We start from the raw sequence: 21865 nt of genomic DNA, 5'->3' as shown, positions 1-21865 counted from the left end.
CTGTATACACCCTGTGCATGCAAAATGACAATAAAGTCAGTCTAAGTCTTTCTCCCTTTCTCTTCACCTTGTACACCACTGATATCCAGTACAACTCTGAGAGATAGATACAGGAAATCCTTCCTGCCACATGCCATCTCACTGTACAATAAAAGCTAAATCATTGTTCTGCACTAATCAGTCCAACTTTGCACAACTGCACTGTGGCACACTGCTGTACATATATTTACATATACATATCTGCATTTTTTAAAAAATCTTTGCAAGGACTGCTCTTAAGTTGCTTTTTATATTAACAGCATTTCATATTTTACAATTTATAGCATTTTATATTTTATTTTTAATTTTTATTTTATCTACAACTACTACTCAGTGGTAGTTGTTATTGTGTCTTGTCTCTATGCTGTAACTGCAAAGTAATTTCCCTGCTGGGATGAATAAAGTACTTCTATTCTATTCTATTCTATTCTATTCTATTCTATTCTATTCTATTCTATTCTATTCTATTCTATTCTATGTGCTCAGCCTTTTCTTTTGAACTTCTTTTACTACTTTTTCATTTATACAGGCTTTACATCAGCATTATTTGCAATAATTATTTTGTTTGAAGTAGTTAATGTAATACAGCCCGCTGCACAGACCAGTGATACGGTGACTACTATGTTTTTCAGTTATTAATGTGTTTTTTAAATTCAATAATCCAAAACATAGAATATTTGTGACCACTAGGTGGTGTTAAAGAACAATAATAAACAGGATTTACGTTTGACTTCAGTTGAGCTGAAATCCTTTGCAGCTAAAAACAGGAAGGTAATGCCTGGATAAACCATGACTAATCTTTAAAGCCTACAGACAATGTAGTGTCTGTGTGTATGATTATTATTGTTATTCATAATTTATTATTATTAGTAGAGCAAGCAGCAATTAGCAAACACCTGGTGGAGCTGCGCATCTGCTGAGCTCATTATAAGAGATACTTCTCAGTCCAACTCTGGTAAAATTATTGTTAAAGGGTCAAGAGAGGAGCCACGTTGTGATGGCTGCTTGAATGTGGAGTTTCAGAAATAACAGGAGTTTTTAAAGAGACAGAGGCCCAAATTACTAAGTCGAATTTATTACATATATATGTATACATATGGCATTTTTATAACAACTGAAAGGAACATATTTACTTGAATGTGCTATAAAATACCATGTGACTGGAAAACACATAATGCTGCCCCTTTAAAACTCTACCAAAGTGAAAAGGACTGTCCAGATTGTTATCAGCACAAAGTTCAAAAGCCAGAATATGTGATGGTATGGGGGTGTGTTAGAGCACATGGCATGGGCAACTTGAGTATATGTGAAAACACCATCAATGCTGAAAGGTACAAACAATTTATGGAAGAACATATGCTGCCATCTAAGCAGAGTCGTTTTTGCCACATTCTGCACGTTTTACAACAGTGTGTCTTAGTAGTAACAGAGGGCAGGTAGTAGACTGTCCATGGGAATCTGGAGTAGACTGATGATCCATGGTCAGAGCCCAGATGTGACTTGATGAACATCAGCCACTCTTGACTTCTGGGACCTTGTGGAAGATATAGCAAACCTCCAAACTGGTTTAACCACAACATTTGGTCTAAAAGATCATTATAGGTTTTTATTTTCAGTTCAATTCATTTCAAAGTTTATTTACTTAGCACTTACTTATGAAATGCAGGTCGTTGTTTACATGCTAGACATTACTATCTGACTCCTCTCCACCGGTGTCCTCATGCTAGCGCGCTCTCCTGACCACTTCTAATAAACAGCTCATCATCTATGAACCACCAATCACTAATGTTTCACTCTTAAACTCCAGTACCCCGAGATTTACAACAACCTCACACGACCAAAGTACTTAACAATGATTACAGCATCACATATCGGTAAAAGATAGAAATACAATTAAATTTGACAATAATATACAAGTAGCATATAATTAATTTCAGTTTAATTTCAGTAACATCAATTTCCCCAAAAACTCAACAATCAATCAGATCAATTAAATGCCACATTTTTCTTATTTCAACTGGTCTGATTACTTTACATGAGTGTCACGTTTCAAGGAAAAAAGCTTGTTATTTCTTCATTTGCGCCCTGCAAATAAGTAGAAAAAAGAAGAAAAATGATAATTGATCCCTTGTTGTTAATTATAATAAAATACTTAGTAGGTAAACTTACAGACTATTGGTCCAGTAGTGATGGGCTTCAGTGCAGGAAAGCTTGAAACAGAACGCAACTTTCTGCTATGACAAACCTGGGAAAAGTAAATAATTAAAGCAATTTATTTATTCATTCATCATGAATCATAAAGTACTGATGAAATAAAGTATGTTCAGTTAAATAATCCCCAAATAATTCACATCCTGGTAGGTTGAGATTAGGAAATATTTTCAGTCAACCAAGAAGTTTGTTTCAGATAGAAAATGAGAAATAATGTAAAAGGATTACAGTTTCTGCAATTTGTTTTTTTTTTTATGTCTTTATCTACATTTTGATAAAGCTGGCCTGTTGTGTTTAATTTGAAGTCTCTGCTCACCGGGACACAGTTGGAGCGTCTCTGGTCACACAGGCTCAGGCTACAGTGAAGATAAATTTCTCGATAATCTTCCCCCAGCAGGAACAACAGAGCAGTGAAACGAGCCTGGAGGGAGGAGCCGCTCTGAACCACGGACACCTGACGGCGATCCGTGGAACATCTATAAGGGGTAATGGAGGAAAACATGACAGTTTTAACCCGTCACTTTACAGCAAACAGTATTTACTGAAGCTGAAGAGGAGCACATACTTGTTCTCAATGAGGGGGTATCGTATGGGGTCCTCAGGGTTTAACGTGTGAGTGGCAAAGCAGTTCTCCAGAACAACCGCCAAGTTTGAGTCCATTTCCTCCACAGAAACGCCGACGTACAACGGCGAGCCCACTGGCAGGGTGACCTGGCCTGCTGGGTAAGTGTAATTGTAGCTGGAGTCCAGGAACAGAGACATGGAGGCTCTGGCCTTGGGACCTGTACCTGAAATACCTCGTTCCCACCTGCCAAGGCAACAACCATCTTTATCAAGCAGTCCAGGAATTTATTTGCCAACACTTGTTTTAATCCTGTTTTTGTGTTATTTTAAATTGTTTGAAAATCTTCTTGTGATTAGAGCGCAATCTATCAAGCTCATTGATATATTGGAACAATGATGCAATATATTATTTAATCATCATGGAGGAATTGGGTGAACTAACACTAATTTCTGGTCAAAGGCTAATGCAAATGCATTTTGTTAATTCAAGAGATAAACACTCCCCACAGAATCTACCAGCTCAGTTATATTGATCAGAGAGGACGACTTACTCTAAAGTTGGTCTTACAGCCACATTCAGACTGGTGTCAGTTTCCAAAGGATAAGAACAGGAGAACGGAAATCTCCTGGGAAGGAGGAAGGATTCATTGTTTGCTGAGTAGAGAAATAAATTGTTCCCAAAGATGACATGCGTACTGTTGATCTGAAAGACAAGAAAATGACAGGTGTCAGACAGGACAGTGTGGTGGGAGAGAGGGGAAAGATATGCAGCAAAGGTCATCAGGCTGTGTCTTGAACCTATGACCTTCATGGGTCACTGAGGCCTCCGTGTATGGCGGTCCACCACAACACCCAAACAACTTCTTTTGCAATCTCTATGCATGAAAACTTCAACATTCTTTCTATCTGCTTAGCTAAACTTGTTATTTATTGTCAAGTTCCACTACATACCGCAGCCAGTACGTATATGTTACCTCCTGGTAACATGTAATTTACCAGAAGGGCAATTCCAGAAATTACACTTAGGGCAATTTCTTGAATGGCTCTAAGTGCTTTCTGGAGCTATTATTAGAAATTCCTCCAAATATCCTGTATTACCAGAAAGTTTTGGAACTTGGAATGTGCTCTGCAGGAAAAGTAACCCTGGTAAGTTGCAGGGGATATCTGGCAAGTTCATGGAAGTACCTGGTATGCACATGGTAATTCCAGGAAAGTACCTGCTAAGTCTCAATAAAGTAATTGAAAGCATCTGGTAATTCTGCATGCTTCAGTTCTCTCCCTGGTGGTAGTAACAAACTCCTCTGCATGTCAATGTTCTTCTTAGGCCTTCTAACGAGCCATCATTTGTTGGCTCATTAGAGATGGCTACAACCAGGAACAGAACTAGAACATGCAGCCCTCAAGGACCAACTTCAGACACCACTGAAGTAGAGCTTACCTTTTGACAATCTAAATACATTTTCTGCCTTATTATCTTTTGCCATTTCTGAACAACTTAATATTTCTTTTATCCATTTGTTTGTAGTTTTACTTTTAAGTTCCTGTAATCTTTAAAAATGAGCAATCAGCAAGGTCTTTATGACACAGGCGTTTCTTTATAAATTTCTCTACAAAAATTATATATGATATTAATTTTTAATGTGGTGTAAATAAACATCATATTGGATCTAACATGCATTAGTGAAGAATGACTGGTTTATTGGCCCAGTTCATTTAAGTTGATTGAGTAATCTGCTATCTTGTTCTCGACTAGTGACCCAACAAGATAACACACATAATGGTCTCTGAGTATAATACTTTGACTGGAAAGTGTGATGGTGACGAGATAAGAATCCAACACACACAGCAAAAAAGGAAAGATTTTCACCGTCACTATATTTCCGCAGGCACCGGCTCGAGCCTCCACCTCGTACCACACAACATCCCCTTGAACTTTGAACCTTGAGCAGTTGCGAGCAGCAAAGTGGCCAGAGAATGGATCCAAATCAGAAGACTGTGTGCTATTGAGATCCAGTCCTACTTGGAGTTTATCTTGGCCACAAGTTAGCTGTACAAGGGGCCCTTTGAAAAAACAGAATGATACCATTTTCCATAACATTGACTAAAATAAAAATTTACTCACTTTGTTGAATTTGTGACAAACAGGATAAGTAAGGGATTCTTTGATAAAACAATGTGAATTGTTGTGATTATGCAGAAAGGTATTGGAAATACACAACATAAGAATTAATACATGCAAAAATTGTGTAACATGGTTTTACCTTCGCAGACAACACCAGCGTCCTCACCGTGATTACAGTTATGATTGCCAAACCCTTGATGTTGACATTCTGAAAGCTGTAATTCATTTCCTGCGCACCTCACGTTATCCAGCCATATGGGCCCAGTTCCCTGTCCAAAATGTGCACTTGATGTTGCTGAAATGACTCTTCCGCAGCCCACCTGTCGACACACCACCTGAGCATTAATGTTGTCCCAGATGTCATCACACACTGTCCCCCACTGTCTATCGTGAAAGATTTCCACTCTGCCGGAGCAGTGGCTTCCTCCATTGGCCAGTCGGAGTGCTCCCTCAATGAGACCTGATCTGCTGTTGGAGGAAGGCTGCAGGCATTCATAGGACCCTGGTCTGTTGGAGCAAATCTGATGCGCTGAGCACGGGGAGCTCTGTTGAGAGCACTCATCAACGTCCACACAGCCGAGTTCTGGAGACCATCGATAACCGCTCTCACAACAGGAAGAGCTGTTGCAGAGATTTATATCGTAGCAGGTCAGACCATCACCAACAAAACCATCTCTACAGGCACAAGAGAAGGTCCTCTTGGCGAAAGAGTCGCCTCTTTCTCTGGACTCCCAGCAGGAGGCTTCGCCATGGCAAGAATCACAGCTGGTGACCAGTGTTGCTGCAAAAAAACAAAGTGGAAGGTTATTTAGATGTATGTAGACGTTATTGGGTGAAACACTCCACCAGCTAGACATATCACATAAATTTTTGTTGAATAAATGAGAATTAATTTTCCATCGATTTTTTTTTTTTTTACATATCTTTATTTTTGACTTGATCTGCAACCCATTTGTGTTTTAAATCCAAGATGGAGGAAAATAAATCCAAGTTTTACCTGAAGTGGTTCTCATCAAAATTTGTAAAAGTAGAATTAGAAATATTGTCCAGGGCACTTCCATCTTTGAAAAATGCACAGCACAGACCTCCTGAGAAGAAAACACAGTATGCAGTATTGCTTTCCTTAAAGAAGAAACTAAATGTCTCTGGACAGGGTGAGAATTTATAGGTCCATCAAAGTGATGGGGATTGATGTCAAAGATTACTTATTAATCAAAGAAGAAGAGAAACTTAAGCTGAAGTTGTAAAACTATACAACTTCATCTGAAATAGAAAGTAAAATGTTCTAATTGATGGTCTGAAAAAGAGGTCAGGGTCATCAGCTCACTTCTTTGGAAATGACTGTTTCATTGGCAGTGGGGATTACTCATGGTGCCACTCCCTGAACATTTTGTACTCTTTGTAAGACTGACAATGTTGGTTTTATGCAAAGTATCAAGACTAAATAGAAATGCAAAGATACACGTTTGAATTTACACTGTTAGTTAATGTTGTTGGACTGGGAGATATGGATAGATATGGATGGAAGGCATATGTGACCATAAATCAATATTTGTTTACTCATAAGTGACCCATATGGGCAAAAAAGAGGTAGGTTGTGTATAGGTTTCTTAACCTATGCACAAAATTCATTTCTTTTGTACTTTTATTTAAAGACAGTAATATCAAAAGTTCAAAATTCCTGTCATATACACAGACACCCACCTTTAATTTCTGCGACTATAAACAAGAAAAACATAAAAATGTATATCAGAGAAACCTAATTCTCCATAACAATGTAGGTCAGTATAAATCAGTCTTCACGTATTTGTTTTTGTTTTAGCCAGTGTTTTGTCTGGGAATCGAAAACTCTAAGATCAGTTTCCATTTTTATTCCTGAAGGTGGGGTCTCTGTGTGCAGGTGAGGTTTTCTGGATCAGGTCACTGTGGGACTGACCACCTGTCTGGAAGTGGGAGGGGCTCACGGCAGCGTGAGAATTATGGCTCCTTTTAGAGAACCGGCTCTTTTGGCTCGAATCACTAAAAAGAGTCGGCTCTTTCGGTTCCAAAGCGGCTCTTCAGGGTTTTTTTTTTGTTCCTGAATTTATTATCCAACAGAAAAATGTTGCAAAATGAATGAGATCAGCATATAATCGGAAACGACTATATTCAACAGCTCTTCTTCTGGGTCAGAGTAAAGTGAAATGTGCATTTTGAGTTTTAAAATACCACATGAGTTTGTTATTTGGCTTTTGATGGTTACATTTACAAATTTACCTGCGAAAAATGAATGGAATGGGAGCTTTTAATTCAGAAATCTTCCCATTTTGTCTGAAGCTTGTGTTTGTGTTGAACCAGCAATCAGAAAACATGCTTCTGTTACATGACAGTTTACTGCTCTAATGTAATGGGTTTTAAATGTTTTCTTCTCTGAAAAACACACCAGCAATAAATCTCTGAAAGGAGTGAAGGGGTTATTTAAATCCACAAGGGGGCGTCCTGAATTGTCTTACACTAAAGACTGAGCATGAAAGAAAATTAAACCCAACCATAGTTACTGTTTTAGTATATAATGTAGAAAATATGTGACATTAGTTACACACAGAAAATGTACATTTTTGCACTATTTGTGGCTTATGATGATATAAAAATATAACAAATAAGCTCTTTGCTTGCTTATATCCTGTATTGTTCCTGACTGAGAGGCTGCTATGATCTTTTCCCCCCATGTACAGGAAGCACTGGGCTGCCATGACGCTGTGACATAATCCAGGATAACAGCTGACAGAAAGTTATTAGGCTGTGTAGCCACACTGAGCTGCTGTCTTGCATGTTTATACACAATTTGATCACTATGTTGTTTTATGCAGCCACTGCACATTATCAGTTCAGCTTTACTGCTATTTTAAGTTAATTTTTTTTTTCAAAACACAGTAGAGAAAATTGAAAAGTGGAGGAAAATTCTGTTTCTATTTTGCAATTTTACAACTTTTTTTTAAGTAAATGGTTCATCTGATGCGCTGAGCACGGAGAGCTGTGTTGAGAGCACTCATCAATGTCAACACAGCTGAGGTCTGGAGACCATCGCTAACCTCTCTCACAGCAGGGAGATTTGTTGCAGATTTCTGTCGTCGCAGGTCAGACCATCACCAACAAAACCACCTCTACAAGCACAAGAGAAGGTCCTGCTGGCAAAAGAGATAAACTGAGTAAATAAAAAAAACAAACTGTTTTTTGGCAATTTTATCTATTAAAGAAAATGATCCTATTTGAAAAACTGTTTTTCCATAAAATAATTGATTTAGAAATAACTCATTTAAAGCTTGTGATGATTGAGTATTTTTGCTTTATTTCAGGGGATTTTTAACCCACTCTTCTTTACAGATTTATTCAATCTATTTCAAAGCTTCATTTTCTTTTCTTTTTTTTGTCTTGATACATTCAGAGGCAGACTTATAATTATAATGGTGATTATACTTTTTTTTTTATTCTTAATGAACTACAGCTCGTGAGCTTCATTTAGTTGCAAATTTATGCTTAAAAATTGAAAAAAAGAACTGGTGCAAGAGAATACTTTTTCTCTCAGCTGCAAGAATGTTGAAACCTGAGAAATGAACAATGTTTTTTCTTGTCAAAATGTAAGTATTTAAATTAATCTACACATTATATGTGTACAGCGAACACTTAACAAATAGACGCAAAGACACAATAATAAAAAAATTGTGTTTATGTGAAAAAAAGGTTCCAGTAAAAAATATGGATATTGTCAAAGACATTTATGTATTGACAGAACTTCTCCATCCACATAAAGAAAATATTTAACTTTCCCTAAAATCTTTTATAAATTAAGGAAACACATTATTATTCAATGTTAGTTTTTCTTGAAGCATCACTTGCATTTTAAAATTCTTAAAATCTAACTTGGTTAATGGAAGAAAAGGAAAAAATATAATAGATATTTATACAAAATGTAAAACACGAAAACAACATGGTGTTAAACTTCTCCTCAACCATACAGGAATGTTAATTTAGGTAAAGGCGATGACACACATTTAGCAGATAAAATCTTAAGTGTTTCTGAGATTTTCCTTCGACTGTCAGTAACTTGCGTTTTAAAAATCCCGCATAAGAAATGATCAACTGCGTCTGTCTAAACTCAAACATCTCCTCTGCAGGCGGACGTCCATCAGGTCGGGTTTTAGTCGCTCGCTGAATCCATCTGCAGCGCCTCTTCCACGCTGTCGGTGTATCTGAAGCCTTGCAGATCAGCTGCGAGGAGAACCTTCAGAACGGCGGGCTGAACCAGGCGGAGAGACAAGAGGGAGATTAAAGGTGACGACTATTTACCCCAATAACTATCAGCTAAAGACTGAAAGGACGAGAGGCTCACCTGCAGTCCGGAAAACACCAGCTTGACCTTTCTCAGTTTGAACTGCCTCAGCAGGTCCGTCAGCTCGCTGATCACTGTGAAATCTATGATGCTCACATGATGGCAGTCCAACACCACAGACCTCGGAGGACAGGCTGATTGACAGAAGGTGGACATGTGAAGACGAGGAAATAAAAGTTTTTCAACAGGACTGGATGAAGAAGCTCTTACTCTGCAGAGCCTGAGTGTGTATGAAGTGGCTCAGATGCTCCACAGCAGGAAAACTGAGCCCACTGCTCAACTCTATCACCAACGCACCATGATCAGACACCTGCACAGGAAAGCAAACATGGTTGATGATTAAAAACTAGCTGCAGCTTCAGCTCTGAAAAAGTTTGAAGATTTTTTTTCCCCTTCTATGCTACAGACCATTGCAGATCATTGAAAAAGTGGTGCAGGAAAATCTTACAAGATCCATATATTGTACAATTTTATAAAAAGCACTGGATAACCCAAATCCATCCATTTTCTAACACCCTTGTCCCTAGTGGGGTCAGGAGAGGTGCTGGTGCCTATCTCCAGCTAACGTTCCGGGCGAGAGGCGGGGTTCACCCTGGACAGGTGGATAACCCAAATGTTGGTTTTAAAAGCATCTTATCAGTAACGTTGTTTCACCTTCATCTTGGGTCTGGCCATGGCGTACAGCAGCAGGGCTCCAGAGACGGCCACACCGCCGATGATGCCGTATTGCACTTCCCAGAAGCTCAACAGGAACGTCACCCCGAAAGGAAGCAGGTCCAGCCCTGTGGATGACAAGTCACAGCTTAGCTAAATTGACAGAAACATGGTAGATTCTGGAGAATCTCCCAGAGACTCTTACGATGCATCTTCCACATCTTTATTACGACACGGTAATCAACCATAGGAGCCACCGCGCAGATGATGACGGCAGCTAGAGAAGCTTTAGGGATGTAGTAGAAAGCCGGCATGAGGAAGGCCAACGACAGCAGCACGATCACACCTGCAGACGCACAAAGAAGAGGAAAAACAATTGGAAAGTCAAAAACAAACAAGTTTCCATGTTTTCGGAAATACAGATAAAGGCTTAGCTTTTACATTCAACTAACCATTGGAGTTTTCTGCTGTATAACTAACATGTTAGTATTCTTATATATAAGTTTAGATCAACTAAGATTCAGGTTGTATTTGGAGGGGAAAGACGTTTCTATTATGACAGTAGAAATATGCAATAACGCAGTCTGCCACAAGAGGGCAGAAGAGTAAAAGGATCAAACCTACTGGTGACGATGCCTCCAGCTGGGGTGCAAACCCCCGTCTGAGAGTTCACCGCTGTCCTAAAAGGAAGAAAGAACGCAAATGTTGACGATATAAGAGTTAAATAGATCAGTAAAGCAGATTCTTCAGAGGGCCAAACACGAACCGTCCGAAGCTGCCGGTGATTGGGTACGCTGACACGAAGGAGCCCATGATGTTGGTCATGCCTATGGCCAGCAGCTCCTGGTTGGCATCGATCCTGTAGTTGTTCTGACTGGCTGGGAGGAAACAGACAAGGAAAGATGAACTTGATGCTCCATTGTTTCTGAAAACTTTATTCAATAAAAAAAAAAATCATCCACAACGCGCTGCAACTGTTGGATATAACCTGTAAAAACCCTTAAAATAAATTCAGGTTTTATTGCAGCAGGATAAATAGCTGCATTAATTTAGAATAGTCCAACATTTAAGTAGACCGCATTTATTCAGCTGGATCATTTTTTTACTTGGTGATATTGAATGTTTTGGCTCCTGTGAACCTTCATGGGACCATGAACTCTTTCAAATGGCATTACATTTTAGATACAAATCCAGCGTGAAAAAAACCTGAAGATGGGGCATTTTAGCAGGATCCAATGATCCAATAATGATCAAAAACAAATGATCAGTTCACATAAAGACAACCATTGTCATGACCAAAACATTGTTGTGTAGAAAACTTCAGGGTTGAGCTGAAGAGAAAAGAGGTTCCTGTACTCTGGATGATGATCAGTAGAGCTATTTTGTAAGAACCGATAAAGGAGCTTACCAAAAGCTTTGGCGATAGCAATGCTCTCCAACAGACCCATGAGAGGGATCACAGCTAGTCCTCCTCCAAAGTCCTGCACCAAAAGAGGAAAGAAAGCATGACTGGTCAGCGTCACGCAGCAGAGAGAAATGGAGAAGTGAATGTTACAGCTCAAACTTCTGCTTCTGACCTCTATAATCTCTCTAAAAGAGACGACGGTGCCGTTGGATGTGGTGTCCGAGGTGGGTGGAGGGCTGAACGGTGGGAGTCCCTGAGTCGTGTGCCCAGTGATGGTGAACACGTGATGTCCAAAAGCGTCCCAGGAAAACGCCACCAGAGTCGCAGCCACGACCACCAGCGCATTACGCACTGATCAGGACAAAGAGGTAAAACAGCTCACATTTAGAAGTTAAACCATCTGGGTTTTATTTTTCTGCCTAGATGAGAGAAGTACTGACTGGTGGCCACAGCCCACACCAGTTTCCTGGTGAATCTGGAGTAGAGTGATGATCCATGGTCTGAGCCCGGATGTGACTTGATGAACATCAGTGTGATCAGCAGAGCAAGACAAACCAGGCCCAGGACCACGTCGCCCACTCTGGCCTCTGGGATCTTGTGGAAGGTGTCGTAAACCTCCAGGAAGAACTGGTGGGGAACATCCCGGATTCCCAGAATATTCTGCAAACAGGAACCAGTTTAACCACTCACATCACACACGTAAACAAAAGGAGCTTAAACCAGTTCAGCAGCATTATAACGAGTCTGAACATTCATTTCAGATTTCAAGCTTGGAACAAACATGAAGTTTTATTTCATACATTATATGACATATAGAGATACATTCTATATAATCTTATAGCAAATATCCAAGACTCTATATGCCCTTAAATGAAAGTTTAGTAATTAAAGTATTTTTGTTTTAGCAGAACCACCTCCACACATAAAAAACCTTGAATTTTGTCAGTCCCATGTACATGCAAATTGCTCAAACAACAGAATATGAAGAAATATCTTCACTTTATGGAAAATGACAAAACATTTTTTTATTAACAAAAAATGGACAAAAAGAAATTCAAATCTACTTGAAAGCGTATTCAACAAATGCATTTGGAATAGGAGTTTACAGCAGACAAGTGCCCAAAGAGCACTGAATGCTCCGTTTAGTTTAAAAGTCATTAAAATAAACCAAAATTTGGCCCTAAATACAAATCTGCATCAAAGTTGTGCCAAAATAATTTAAAAAGCACAAAGAATATAAACTCTGGTTTAAACTCATTGCCTGCAGCAGACAAACACCAGCCTTCTGCAGCCCAGAGGGATAAAGCAGGCATTAAAATAAATGAATATATAACCAATTTCCTGACAGATGTTATTGAAATGGCTCTTTTTGCTCTGCATTTGTCCCGTATTGTTCAACATTTTGTTTTTGCTGTTATTTGTTAGCGTTAATTCAAACAGCTTTTGGTTGTGCGGAGTCATCATGACAACAAAAAGCTTTAGAGCCAAACACACAGCTATCAGAATATCACAGGTGATTCAACAAGGCGATGCCAATCCACTTTCTGAATGCTGGCATGTCCCAACATTGAAAAAGGTTATGTTCACATCTGTGAAAAACACGATCCGCCTCTTAACCAAACTGAGGTCACATAATTTTAACTTCAATTCAATTAAAAATAGCAAATAATATTGAATGAACAACATTTCTCAGTTACTAAAACTGAACAATGTTGCTGCATTCTGTTCAAACAAATGATGTTTAGCACTTTGCTAATTATGCCGACTGCACACGTGCAATACTGAGATCACACAGCATGAAGAGGTGTGTTGCTGTTTCACAGTGTGTGTAGGGATGTGTGTGTGTGTGCGCGTGTAGCCTCACTTTGACCTGGCCGAAGCCGATGGTGACTGCAGCAGCGCAGGTGAATCCTTTAATTACAGGGTAAGAGATGAAATCCAGCAGGAATCCTGAGGAAAACAAAGATTAACAATGAATTATAGACAGAAACAGATGGGAGATTTTATCTATGCTACTTCTGCCAATTTATTTTAGCCAATTTAAACGTGCAAAGAACGTTTAAACAGCAAAGTTAAAAAGAGGATCTGCATTAACTAAAGTAACATCATTAAAGCTGCGGCGGCGCAGCAGCGTCTCTTACCCAGTCTGAGTAGCGCCATGGCGGCCTGGATGACTCCACAGAGGAGGCTGAGCAGGACGGCCCGGTGAGGCTGGCCGCCCACCACAGAGAAACACAGGAGGGACATGATGGCTGTTGGACCCAGTGTCACGTCCTTAGATGTCCCCAGGAGCGTATAGATGAAGCCGCCCATGAAGGCAGAGTAGAGGCCGTACTGTGAGAAACGACCAGAATTCAACATTTGTTGTGACTAGTAAACGTTTCACCTTGAAAGCATCTCAACTCACAAAAACTCTCTCTAATGCCCTCGGTAATAGGATAGGTTAATTATAAAGCACGTCATTATAAAGTTAAATGAAAAGGATAAAAATGTGTTACAAATGAAAATCAGAAAAGTTTGGCATGTTTTTGTAGTCAGTCGTCTTTAGTATTACTAAATAAAATCCAGTGAAACTAGTTGTCAGTAGGATTAAATAAACATATCCTCTTTTCCTACTCGTTTTCAGAGATGTAATGTAAACATTACACATTTGTTGGACTATTTTGATTGTTGCTTTACTTTTTTTGTTTATTCATCTATTTATTTATATATGTTTGTTTTAGTTTCTGTTGTTTTTCTCATGTCTGAAATAAATGCTAAGAAATGATAAAGTTGCCGTATTAGTAAATAGAGTCCACTTGTGTGTAAATTTATCTTATTATAAAATGCACAAGTTTGTTAAAGAACAATAGTGAACAAAGTGAATCATGAAGTCCAGGGAGAAACATGGTGGTGGTAGCATCATTCTGATGTGTCTCATCAGTTGGGGGGGAAAAAAACATCATATTCATCAAAAGTCAAACTTAACCTCACCTGAACAGGAAGTCCGGCCACTTCAGCGTAAGCGAGAGCCTGCGGTACGGTGGTCAGCCCGACAGTGAGGCCCGCCAACAGGTCCATCTGCAGGTACCTCACCCTGTACTTGGGTAACCAGGACAGAATGGGCAGCCAGGACTTCAGGGTGCTGTAAGAACAGCAGCGCCGGGACGACTGTTCTCCCTGCAGCGGCCGATCCATTTCTAAAAACCCTTGGAGGCAGAGAGAAGAATAAAGAAGGCGTTCAAAAAATCAACATATTTAGGAATGTGTGTACGACTGGAGAAATAAAGCACTCACAGTGAGTTCAGGGTTTCCCTGCTGAGGTCGTCAGCTTTGGGTCGTTTGGTTTTCCTGCTGTGATTCCTAGCATTCAGGAAAACACAACACACCTGCTCTGAGGGGATGCATGTGTCTGCGTCCCTTTGTGAACGTCTCAAAAGCAAGCATACTCCTTACCTTCAGGTGAAGGGGGAAAAAAGAAGCAAAAACAAACAAAACTTGTCAGCTTCCTCCAAAACTTCACATAGGTTATGCTCAGGTGTGTGACTTCAGACAGTCATAGGATGGTCACGTGACAGACAGGTGAAATTCATGTACCTGAACATCCTGACTGATTAAAGTCGTGTCAGGGAAGCTATCTATAAAGGTATGAGCAAACAAGACGGCTAAACTCAAAATGTTATTAATGTGCACCCTGCTGGCATGCAATTTCAAAGAAGTGAGATATTAAAATTTAACAGAAATGAGGGCTGACAAATGATAGAATAAAATAAAAACAAACTAGAACAGAATATACCACCACATTGTGCTGACTGCAGTCCTCCTCTCGGCACCTTTCATCGGCCAGGCTGTGATTTTTCACGTCCAGCTCTGCTAAATGATAGAGGTTCAAATCCACTTCTCTAAAACCCGCCCGAGGAGCTGCTAGTCCAAACATGTAACAACTTCCTGTTTTCTTCCAAGTCACGTGACCGCTGTCATGTGCCGGGCGCGCCAGTTGTTTCCGGAAGTGTAAAGAATGGCGGCTGTTGTTGTCTCCGGAGATCATAACGTTTAAAGAGCTGCTCGTCTCATTTTGTCGCTCAGATTTTCAGCAGATATTTAAACCTTCATTATGCGGATCCAGCTGCTGCTTGTGCTTGTAGCCTCTTGTCGCGTCTCGGAGTCAAAGAGAAGAAATGTCCTTTTAATTATTGGTGCGTAACCATTTAATATATTAGATAAAAATTAAATGTTTGGAAATTAAACTTTTAAGGTATAATTTCATTGTATGTTTGTACCAGTCTTTCTTTATTTCATAAGCTACACCAGTATCTGTTCCAGCTATTTATTCTTTACTTGTATTACTTTGAGTTTTGTTAAAATCGGTTCTTGGGTATTTTTGTTTATTATTATAATTATTATTATTATTATTATTTACAAGTTTTAGTTGTTTTTTTTTAGTTTATAATAATTACATTATTTATTTATTTATTTTTTTTTTCCCTGTTTGCCTAACTACAATTTCTGTAAAGGAGACTGGTATAAGACCAGCATGCCCTGCGGTGGACCAGCGTTTGAAGTTTTGTTTTGTTTTTTCACCATATCAGAAGCAGCAGGAAAGCAAAAAAGAGGATCTTTGCGTATTGTTCGCCAAACTGGATAACTAATCACTAAAACGCAACTTTCAGATTTTAGACATTGGACTTTATTTGCTTGCTTGCATGCAAAAATATCACCACAGTCAGCAGCGACTTATTGATTTTTGAATGTTAGATGTTTGGTTTGCTAAACCTCTATGTGCAGAGAGCTATGCAACAGTCTTGTGTCATCATCTGTCATTTATTTAACTTTCTTTTGTCCTTACAAGCAGCTAGGCTGGTTTATATTGGTTAAAAGTTATCTTTAATAATACTAAATACTGATCAAATAGGATAAATACGGGTGCATCTCATTTCATTACGATATAGAAAATGTTGTTTGGTGATCCAATTCAAAAGTTAATTTTTAATTTATATCTAACAGTAATGAAACCAAAATTCAGTTAAAGCAATTATGAATACAGTAAGGTTAACCTTTTCAACACCCATGTGAACAGAGTACTGTCTTTAGCGTGTGACCTTGATGTCATCGCTCTTAAACCACTGACAAGCCACACAATATGAATCTCTCTCCAATTTTCTAAATCAGCTTTGCTGCTGTCATCTCTGTTGCTTTTGCTCCTTTTTTTCTGCCACTCTCTGTTTTTTCCACTCAACCTTTTGGCTAAAGCACTCTGTGAGCAGCCGGCTTCTTTAGTCATGATCTTTTGTGGCTTATTCTCTATGTGGAGAGTGTCAACGACTGTTTTCTGGACAATTACCAAGTTGTTAAACTATGGCCAGATCCCATCTCAGGTAACAATAAAGTTAAGATTAATTTCTTTTTCCTTTTCCCCCCAGCTGACGATGCAGGTTTTGAAACAGACGTCTATAATAACTCTGCGGTTCACACTCCTCACCTGCGCTCTCTGGCCCGACGCAGCGTTGTGTTCAGGCACGCCTTCACATCCGTCAGCAGCTGCTCCCCGAGCCGCTCCGCCATCCTCACAGGCCTGCCGCAGGTAACACACACACACACACGCACACGCACGCACACACACGCACACACACACACACACACACACACACACACACACACACCCATACCCATCAGTCCCTCCTGTTTGATGGCACTGAGGTTAGTCCTGTGTTTTCAGCATCAGAACGGCATGTATGGCCTCCATCAGGGAGTTCATCACTTCAACTCATTCGACGGAGTACAGAGTCTGCCGCTGCTCCTCAGCCAGGCCGACATACACACAGGTTCATTTAAAAACTGACATCTTATCACCTTTCTTCACTCTGTGTTGCTTTCCTTTGATCTCTTGTTTTTTTTCTCCCTGTCATTTCCCGCAGGTATAATCGGGAAGAAGCACGTCGGTCCCGGATCTGTTTACCCCTTTGACTTCGCCTACACGGAGGAAAACAGCTCCGTCCTCCAAGTGGGCAGGAACATCACTCGGATCAAACTCCTGGTCCGCAAGTTCTTCCAGACTCACAAGGAGGAAGCAGCTGAGCGACGGCGAGTAAGAGGCGTGCGGACGAGCAGCAACCCCAACGCAGAGCAGGAGGAGGAGAGGCCGTTTTTTCTTTACGTGGCCTTCCATGACACCCACCGATGTGGCCATTCGCAGCCTCAGTATGGGGCTTTCTGTGAGAAGTTTGGGAACGGAGAACCGGGAATGGGTTTAATTCCCGACTGGACGCCAGTGTATTACACACCAGAGCAAGTTAAGGTGAGGGGTAAGGCTGCTGAAAAATGCATCACGATAAAAGGTTGTCATATCACTCGATATCGATCATTTTTGATTAGATTTTTGTTTTAAATATCGGAAATAATGGCAGATAAAACATGGATAAAACGTGACCTTTCTGTTTTATCCACAGTTTCCTCTCAAGCTGTTGTTCTAATTTTCCTCTTTCACTCCACAGACTGTTTTTTTTTATGTTTAAGCTACTGCTCAACAGTTTGTTGCTAGGAAACAGGTTGTTGCTAGGTAACCAAAGAGTGAGTTAGTAGATGCCACCTGCCTTGTTTAAGCAGGTAAAGTCTTTCCTCTGCCTACATCCCCCCGAATGCTGTGCGGTTCTGGAGTTCAGTCAAATGATTGAATATTCTATCAGATGTGTTTTGTATTGATATTGATTAGGTGTCTATTTCTATATATGTTGTTATTGGTTTATTGTCCAGCTCTAGTCAGTGGTGTCAGGTTTTCAGTGGATTCATAAAATGGATTCAAGTCAGTCTGAGGAACTGAATCCAGAGCGAAGTGTTTCTAACTCTGAACGTCTTCAGGTTCCTCCCTTCGTACCCGACACACCCGCTGCTCGGGCTGACCTAGCTGCACAGTACACCACAGTCAGCCGGCTGGATCAGGGTCTGTTCAGCACCTTCACAAGCGCAAAAAACAACAACAACAAAAGCATGAGGAAGACTAACCCACAATGTCCCTCTGCAGGTATCGGGTTGGTCCTTCAGGAGCTGCGGGATGCCGGTTACGAGAACGACACTCTGATCATCTACAGCTCCGACAACGGTATCCCTTTCCCCAACGGCAGAACCAACCTGTATCGGTCTGGAACCGCCGAACCCATGTTGGTTTCCTCCCCGGAGCACAGGGAGCGGTGGGGCAACACCAGCCAGGCCTACGTCAGTCTGCTGGGTGAGAGACGGCCACATCTTCCACCCAACAACAGGTCCCTCACCTCCAATCCTTCCTGGGTTTTTATAATTGGGAAGATGCAGGTATTTAACGGAAAACAGTGTAAAGTTATGGCAAGATTGTAAGTAAAACATTTTTAGAAATTTAAACATGACAGTTTAAAGCTGATCAGAATATGTAATAACTTTTTTTTAAGACAGGCCTATTTCCTTTAGCCACTCCTCAAAACTGGACGGACAAGAGAACATGCGTCTAGAGTAAGATGGATGTATATGTTGACCTTCAATAGTCTGGAAATAGCAGCAAAAAACATCTGCTTACCTGTAGCTGCCTGGAGCTACAGTCTTGGGACTAATTGAAATGTTTCAAATAATGGAAATTGTGACAAGCTGAGCGAATTGGGACCCAGACTTATCTTGCCATTATGCTCATTCTAGCTGTTTGAAGAGAGAAATGCCAGGAAGCATCCATTTCTATCACAAGCATGATCCCAGCTTTGGGATCCACCGCTCTAAGGTACAAATCATCAATGAGAGAAGTTTTGTCACCCAAATCACAAGACATAGATACAAGTTTAGTCTCAATATCAACTCAGTAGCAAAAGTGCTGTCACTTTCTTTAAGCCATTCGGCTTGACGATATGTAAAAACGGCACTTTTTGGCCTCAACAGGTGTCACCGTCTGGTTTGGGACAATAACCTGACCACAGAGAACATTAGTAGGACAACACACACTGTCAGCTTTCAGAGAACCCTCCGAGGATTTAACAGTGAATACTGTATGTATTTTTAGTGTCAGTTTCTCCGTTCAATGTGTTTCTGCTGCCACTAGAGGGAGACACAAGAACACAACAGAAGCTGCTCAGCTGCTAAGATAACATGAACTTAATGTCAATATTGTTAATGAAAAGGCTATTATATTCTTTAAAATACACACTATTAATATTTCACAAGACCAGATCATTTTTATCAGTCAGTGCAAATTATGTAAAAAAAGAAAGTAGGCTAACAGAGAACAGCAACATTGGAGCATCATAATTTAGTACAATGCACAGATACTTATTAAACAGAATAATTTTAAAAAATAAAACATTGTTGCAGATCGGAGGAGGCAATGTTTATGTACAGAGGCAGAAGCTTTTTATGCATTGCTGGAGAATTTGATCATTTATATTGATCGGTGCATGTGCAGCATTTTGATCAACCTCTGTGGACGAGTGTTTGCTCCAGGAATTGTCAGAAGGTAGTTTGAACACATCAAACTCTTACTATGAAGGTTTTGTTAGTTCTGTGTCATTTACTCGGTACAAAGTTAGTAATTTTGTATTACTAATGATCTACAATGATGAGCTACGTCTCAATTTTATCCATTCATGAGCTGATTCAATGTTCAGTGATAACAGGTTACAGTTTAAATTTATCTTCCATATTTTTCATCCTCCTATTTCTTTCTGTGTTGCTGCAGACATCACTCCCACCGTCCTGGATTGGTTTTCTATCCCCTATCCATCCTACATCCTCCCTGAGAGTCCGTCCTTGCAGGTCCTCCTCACCGGCCGCTCCTTGCTGCCCGCTTTGACCTCCGACCCCAGCAGCTGGAACACAGTGTACTCCAGCCAGTCGCTGCACGAGGTCGAGACCTCACCGTCGCTCAGTCAGGAGGAACTCAAAACTCCAGGCCCTGACGAACTCCGCTCTGATTCCAGGTGACCATGTACTACCCGATCCGCTCTGTCCACCAGGGGGCGTACCACCTTCTTCACAACATGCACTACCGCATGCCCTTCCCCGTCGACCAGGACCTGTACGTGTCCCCGACCTTCCAGGATCTGCTGAACCGGACCAGGCTGCAGCGGCCGACTCACTGGTTCAAGAGTCTGGACCAGTATTACTACAGGGAGCGCTGGGAGCTGTTCGACACCAGGTCTGAGTCCACAGGGACAGAGTTCAGGTTAAAAACTGACGCAGGAGAGAAAATTCTTCAACACAACTGAACCAAAAAAAGAGAGTAAAACTAAATCAAGATTTATAATCTTTAAGGTAAAAAAAATCTGAACTTTGAAATCAAATAAAACAAAATCAACAACCAGGCCCACATTTCCTAAAATGGCAGCATACGGAAAATATAATTTGTTCAAATATTGTGCAGCTTTAATAAAAGAAAACGCTTCTGTTTTTCATAAAAGTTAAAGTTAATTTATGCATTAAGTTGTTTCTCTTCTCCAGTGATTTTGAGGTAAATGAAGCAGAAGTTCTTCTTGTCCCCCTCCAAACGCTACAGCATAAAGTTGAGTGTCAGACGACTGTAAACTGAGCTGCTATTTATTCAGTCATCCGTCGTTTTTGCTTGTTAGTCTTTCTAAGACGCCATCCTAGGCCTTGTGCAGACGCGATGATCATTCTTCATCATTTAGGTGACAAACTGTTGCTTCAGAAATGATGACAGATAAATTAATATTGTAAGTGATCATTACTTTCAGTCCCCCTCCCTGTTCTCAGCTGTTATGTAAAATAATAAGAGGAAAAACTTCAGTATATTTATATAATTGGATTACAACCAGATCACATATCTGGTTGTAATCAGATATGTGTGTGTACGTATATATTTGAGAAAGTATTATCGCCTTAAAAATCAAAATAAATAGGAATAATCACTTCACAAAAATATATGTATCAATGTGTAAGGAATCTATACAGATTTGTCTTTTTGAAATTTCAGTAATATTCCATACTATTCAGACGTGCCTGTACATTTAAGAGGGAACCAGTAATGAACTGGTAATGCTGGCTGTTTTACTGGTACCAGTTAAAAACCTATCAGCTGAGTTCTGAACTAGTTGCGAACGGCGTATTAGTCGCATTTGTAAAAATAGTTTGTTTAATGTTTCATACATTCAGACTGACTCAGGGTTTATGACCTCCTCAAGTAGAGGAACCTGATGGCGTTTTGTTGTGAACAAACCCAGGACCGACCCTCAGGAAGCCAAGAACCTGGCGTCAGACCCGTCCTACAGCAGCGTGCTGGACAACCTGAGGCAGCTTCTGCAGAAATGGCAGTGGAAGACCGGAGACCCCTGGGTCTGCGGGCCGGACTACGTCCTGGAGGAAAAGCTGGAGCCTCACTGCAGACCCCTCTACAACGGCCTCTGACTCGCTCTGATGGTATTTTCTTCCATCTTCACTGACGTGATATTTTCAAATGACTTCATTCATTTGGTTTTATATTTTTGTAATAGAATAAGCTGTAAATAAGAAATAAAACTTGAGTTAATTCTTTATATCGTTTCACTTTTTGCATTCT

At 40.2% G+C, this 21865-nt stretch overlaps 3 protein-coding genes across 6 annotated transcripts; 1 reads left to right on the top strand and 2 right to left on the bottom strand.

Moving 5' to 3' along the window:
* Positions 1 to 2050: 2050 nt before the first annotated feature.
* LOC111608563 (uromodulin-like) lies at positions 2051 to 6229 on the bottom strand. The gene is made up of 8 exons (XM_023333437.1): positions 5934 to 6229; positions 5076 to 5717; positions 4682 to 4875; positions 3366 to 3517; positions 2816 to 3058; positions 2567 to 2726; positions 2209 to 2284; positions 2051 to 2124 (listed from the first exon to the last, which is right to left on the bottom strand). The coding sequence occupies exons 1-8, from the start codon at positions 5995 to 5997 to the stop codon at positions 2114 to 2116; spliced, it is 1542 nt and encodes a 513-aa protein (XP_023189205.1). The 5' UTR covers positions 5998 to 6229; the 3' UTR covers positions 2051 to 2113.
* A 2398-nt stretch (positions 6230 to 8627) lies between these two features.
* On the bottom strand, positions 8628 to 15269 carry slc26a11 (solute carrier family 26 member 11). 4 transcript variants are annotated; one of them, XM_023333480.1, is made up of 15 exons: positions 15140 to 15269; positions 14641 to 14799; positions 14338 to 14552; positions 13506 to 13698; positions 13229 to 13314; positions 11805 to 12024; positions 11537 to 11715; positions 11368 to 11440; positions 10726 to 10837; positions 10584 to 10639; positions 10165 to 10305; positions 9960 to 10087; positions 9516 to 9615; positions 9306 to 9439; positions 8628 to 9212 (listed from the first exon to the last, which is right to left on the bottom strand). In XM_023333480.1, exons 3-15 carry the CDS (start codon positions 14539 to 14541, stop codon positions 9114 to 9116), a joined length of 1725 nt encoding a protein of 574 aa, XP_023189248.1. In that variant the 5' UTR covers positions 14542 to 14552; positions 14641 to 14799; positions 15140 to 15269; the 3' UTR covers positions 8628 to 9113. The 4 variants fall into 4 exon arrangements, with proteins under 4 accessions (XP_023189248.1, XP_005805133.1, XP_023189249.1 ...); XM_005805076.3 differs by having other exon boundaries at positions 14641 to 14706; XM_023333481.1 differs by having other exon boundaries at positions 15143 to 15269.
* A 72-nt stretch (positions 15270 to 15341) lies between these two features.
* sgsh (N-sulfoglucosamine sulfohydrolase) lies at positions 15342 to 21842 on the top strand. The gene is made up of 9 exons (XM_023333483.1): positions 15342 to 15539; positions 16764 to 16924; positions 17060 to 17165; positions 17259 to 17638; positions 18199 to 18280; positions 18362 to 18565; positions 20030 to 20196; positions 20271 to 20488; positions 21531 to 21842. The coding sequence occupies exons 1-9, from the start codon at positions 15458 to 15460 to the stop codon at positions 21712 to 21714; spliced, it is 1584 nt and encodes a 527-aa protein (XP_023189251.1). The 5' UTR covers positions 15342 to 15457; the 3' UTR covers positions 21715 to 21842.
* The last annotated feature ends 23 nt before the right edge of the window (positions 21843 to 21865 follow it).

This window comes from Xiphophorus maculatus, chromosome 5 (assembly GCF_002775205.1).
Source record: "Xiphophorus maculatus strain JP 163 A chromosome 5, X_maculatus-5.0-male, whole genome shotgun sequence".
NCBI classification, from domain to species: Eukaryota; Metazoa; Chordata; class Actinopteri; order Cyprinodontiformes; family Poeciliidae; genus Xiphophorus; species Xiphophorus maculatus.
This window is presented reverse-complemented; position numbering and strand designations above follow the sequence as displayed.

Excerpts from the sequence above, each read along its gene's own strand:
- LOC111608563 (XM_023333437.1), bottom strand. The coding sequence starts at position 5,997 with ATGGAAGTGCCCTGGACAATATTTCTAATTCTACTTTTACAAATTTTG. Across the intron at positions 3,518-4,681 it reads CCTGCGGAAATATAGTGACG|ATCAACAGTACGCATGTCAT; the intron begins GTGAAAATCTTT and ends CTTGTCTTTCAG. Across the intron at positions 2,727-2,815 it reads TACCCCCTCATTGAGAACAA|ATGTTCCACGGATCGCCGTC; the intron begins GTATGTGCTCCT and ends TACCCCTTATAG.
- slc26a11 (XM_023333480.1), bottom strand. The coding sequence starts at position 14,541 with ATGGATCGGCCGCTGCAGGGAGAACAGTCGTCCCGGCGCTGCTGTTCT. Across the intron at positions 10,838-11,367 it reads TGCTATCGCCAAAGCTTTTG|CCAGTCAGAACAACTACAGG; the intron begins GTAAGCTCCTTT and ends GTTTCCTCCCAG. Across the intron at positions 10,088-10,164 it reads AAAGATGTGGAAGATGCATC|GGCTGGACCTGCTTCCTTTC; the intron begins GTAAGAGTCTCT and ends TGTCATCCACAG.
- sgsh (XM_023333483.1), top strand. The coding sequence starts at position 15,458 with ATGCGGATCCAGCTGCTGCTTGTGCTTGTAGCCTCTTGTCGCGTCTCG. Across the intron at positions 15,540-16,763 it reads AAATGTCCTTTTAATTATTG|CTGACGATGCAGGTTTTGAA; the intron begins GTGCGTAACCAT and ends TTTTCCCCCCAG. Across the intron at positions 20,197-20,270 it reads CCAGCCAGTCGCTGCACGAG|GTGACCATGTACTACCCGAT; the intron begins GTCGAGACCTCA and ends CTCTGATTCCAG.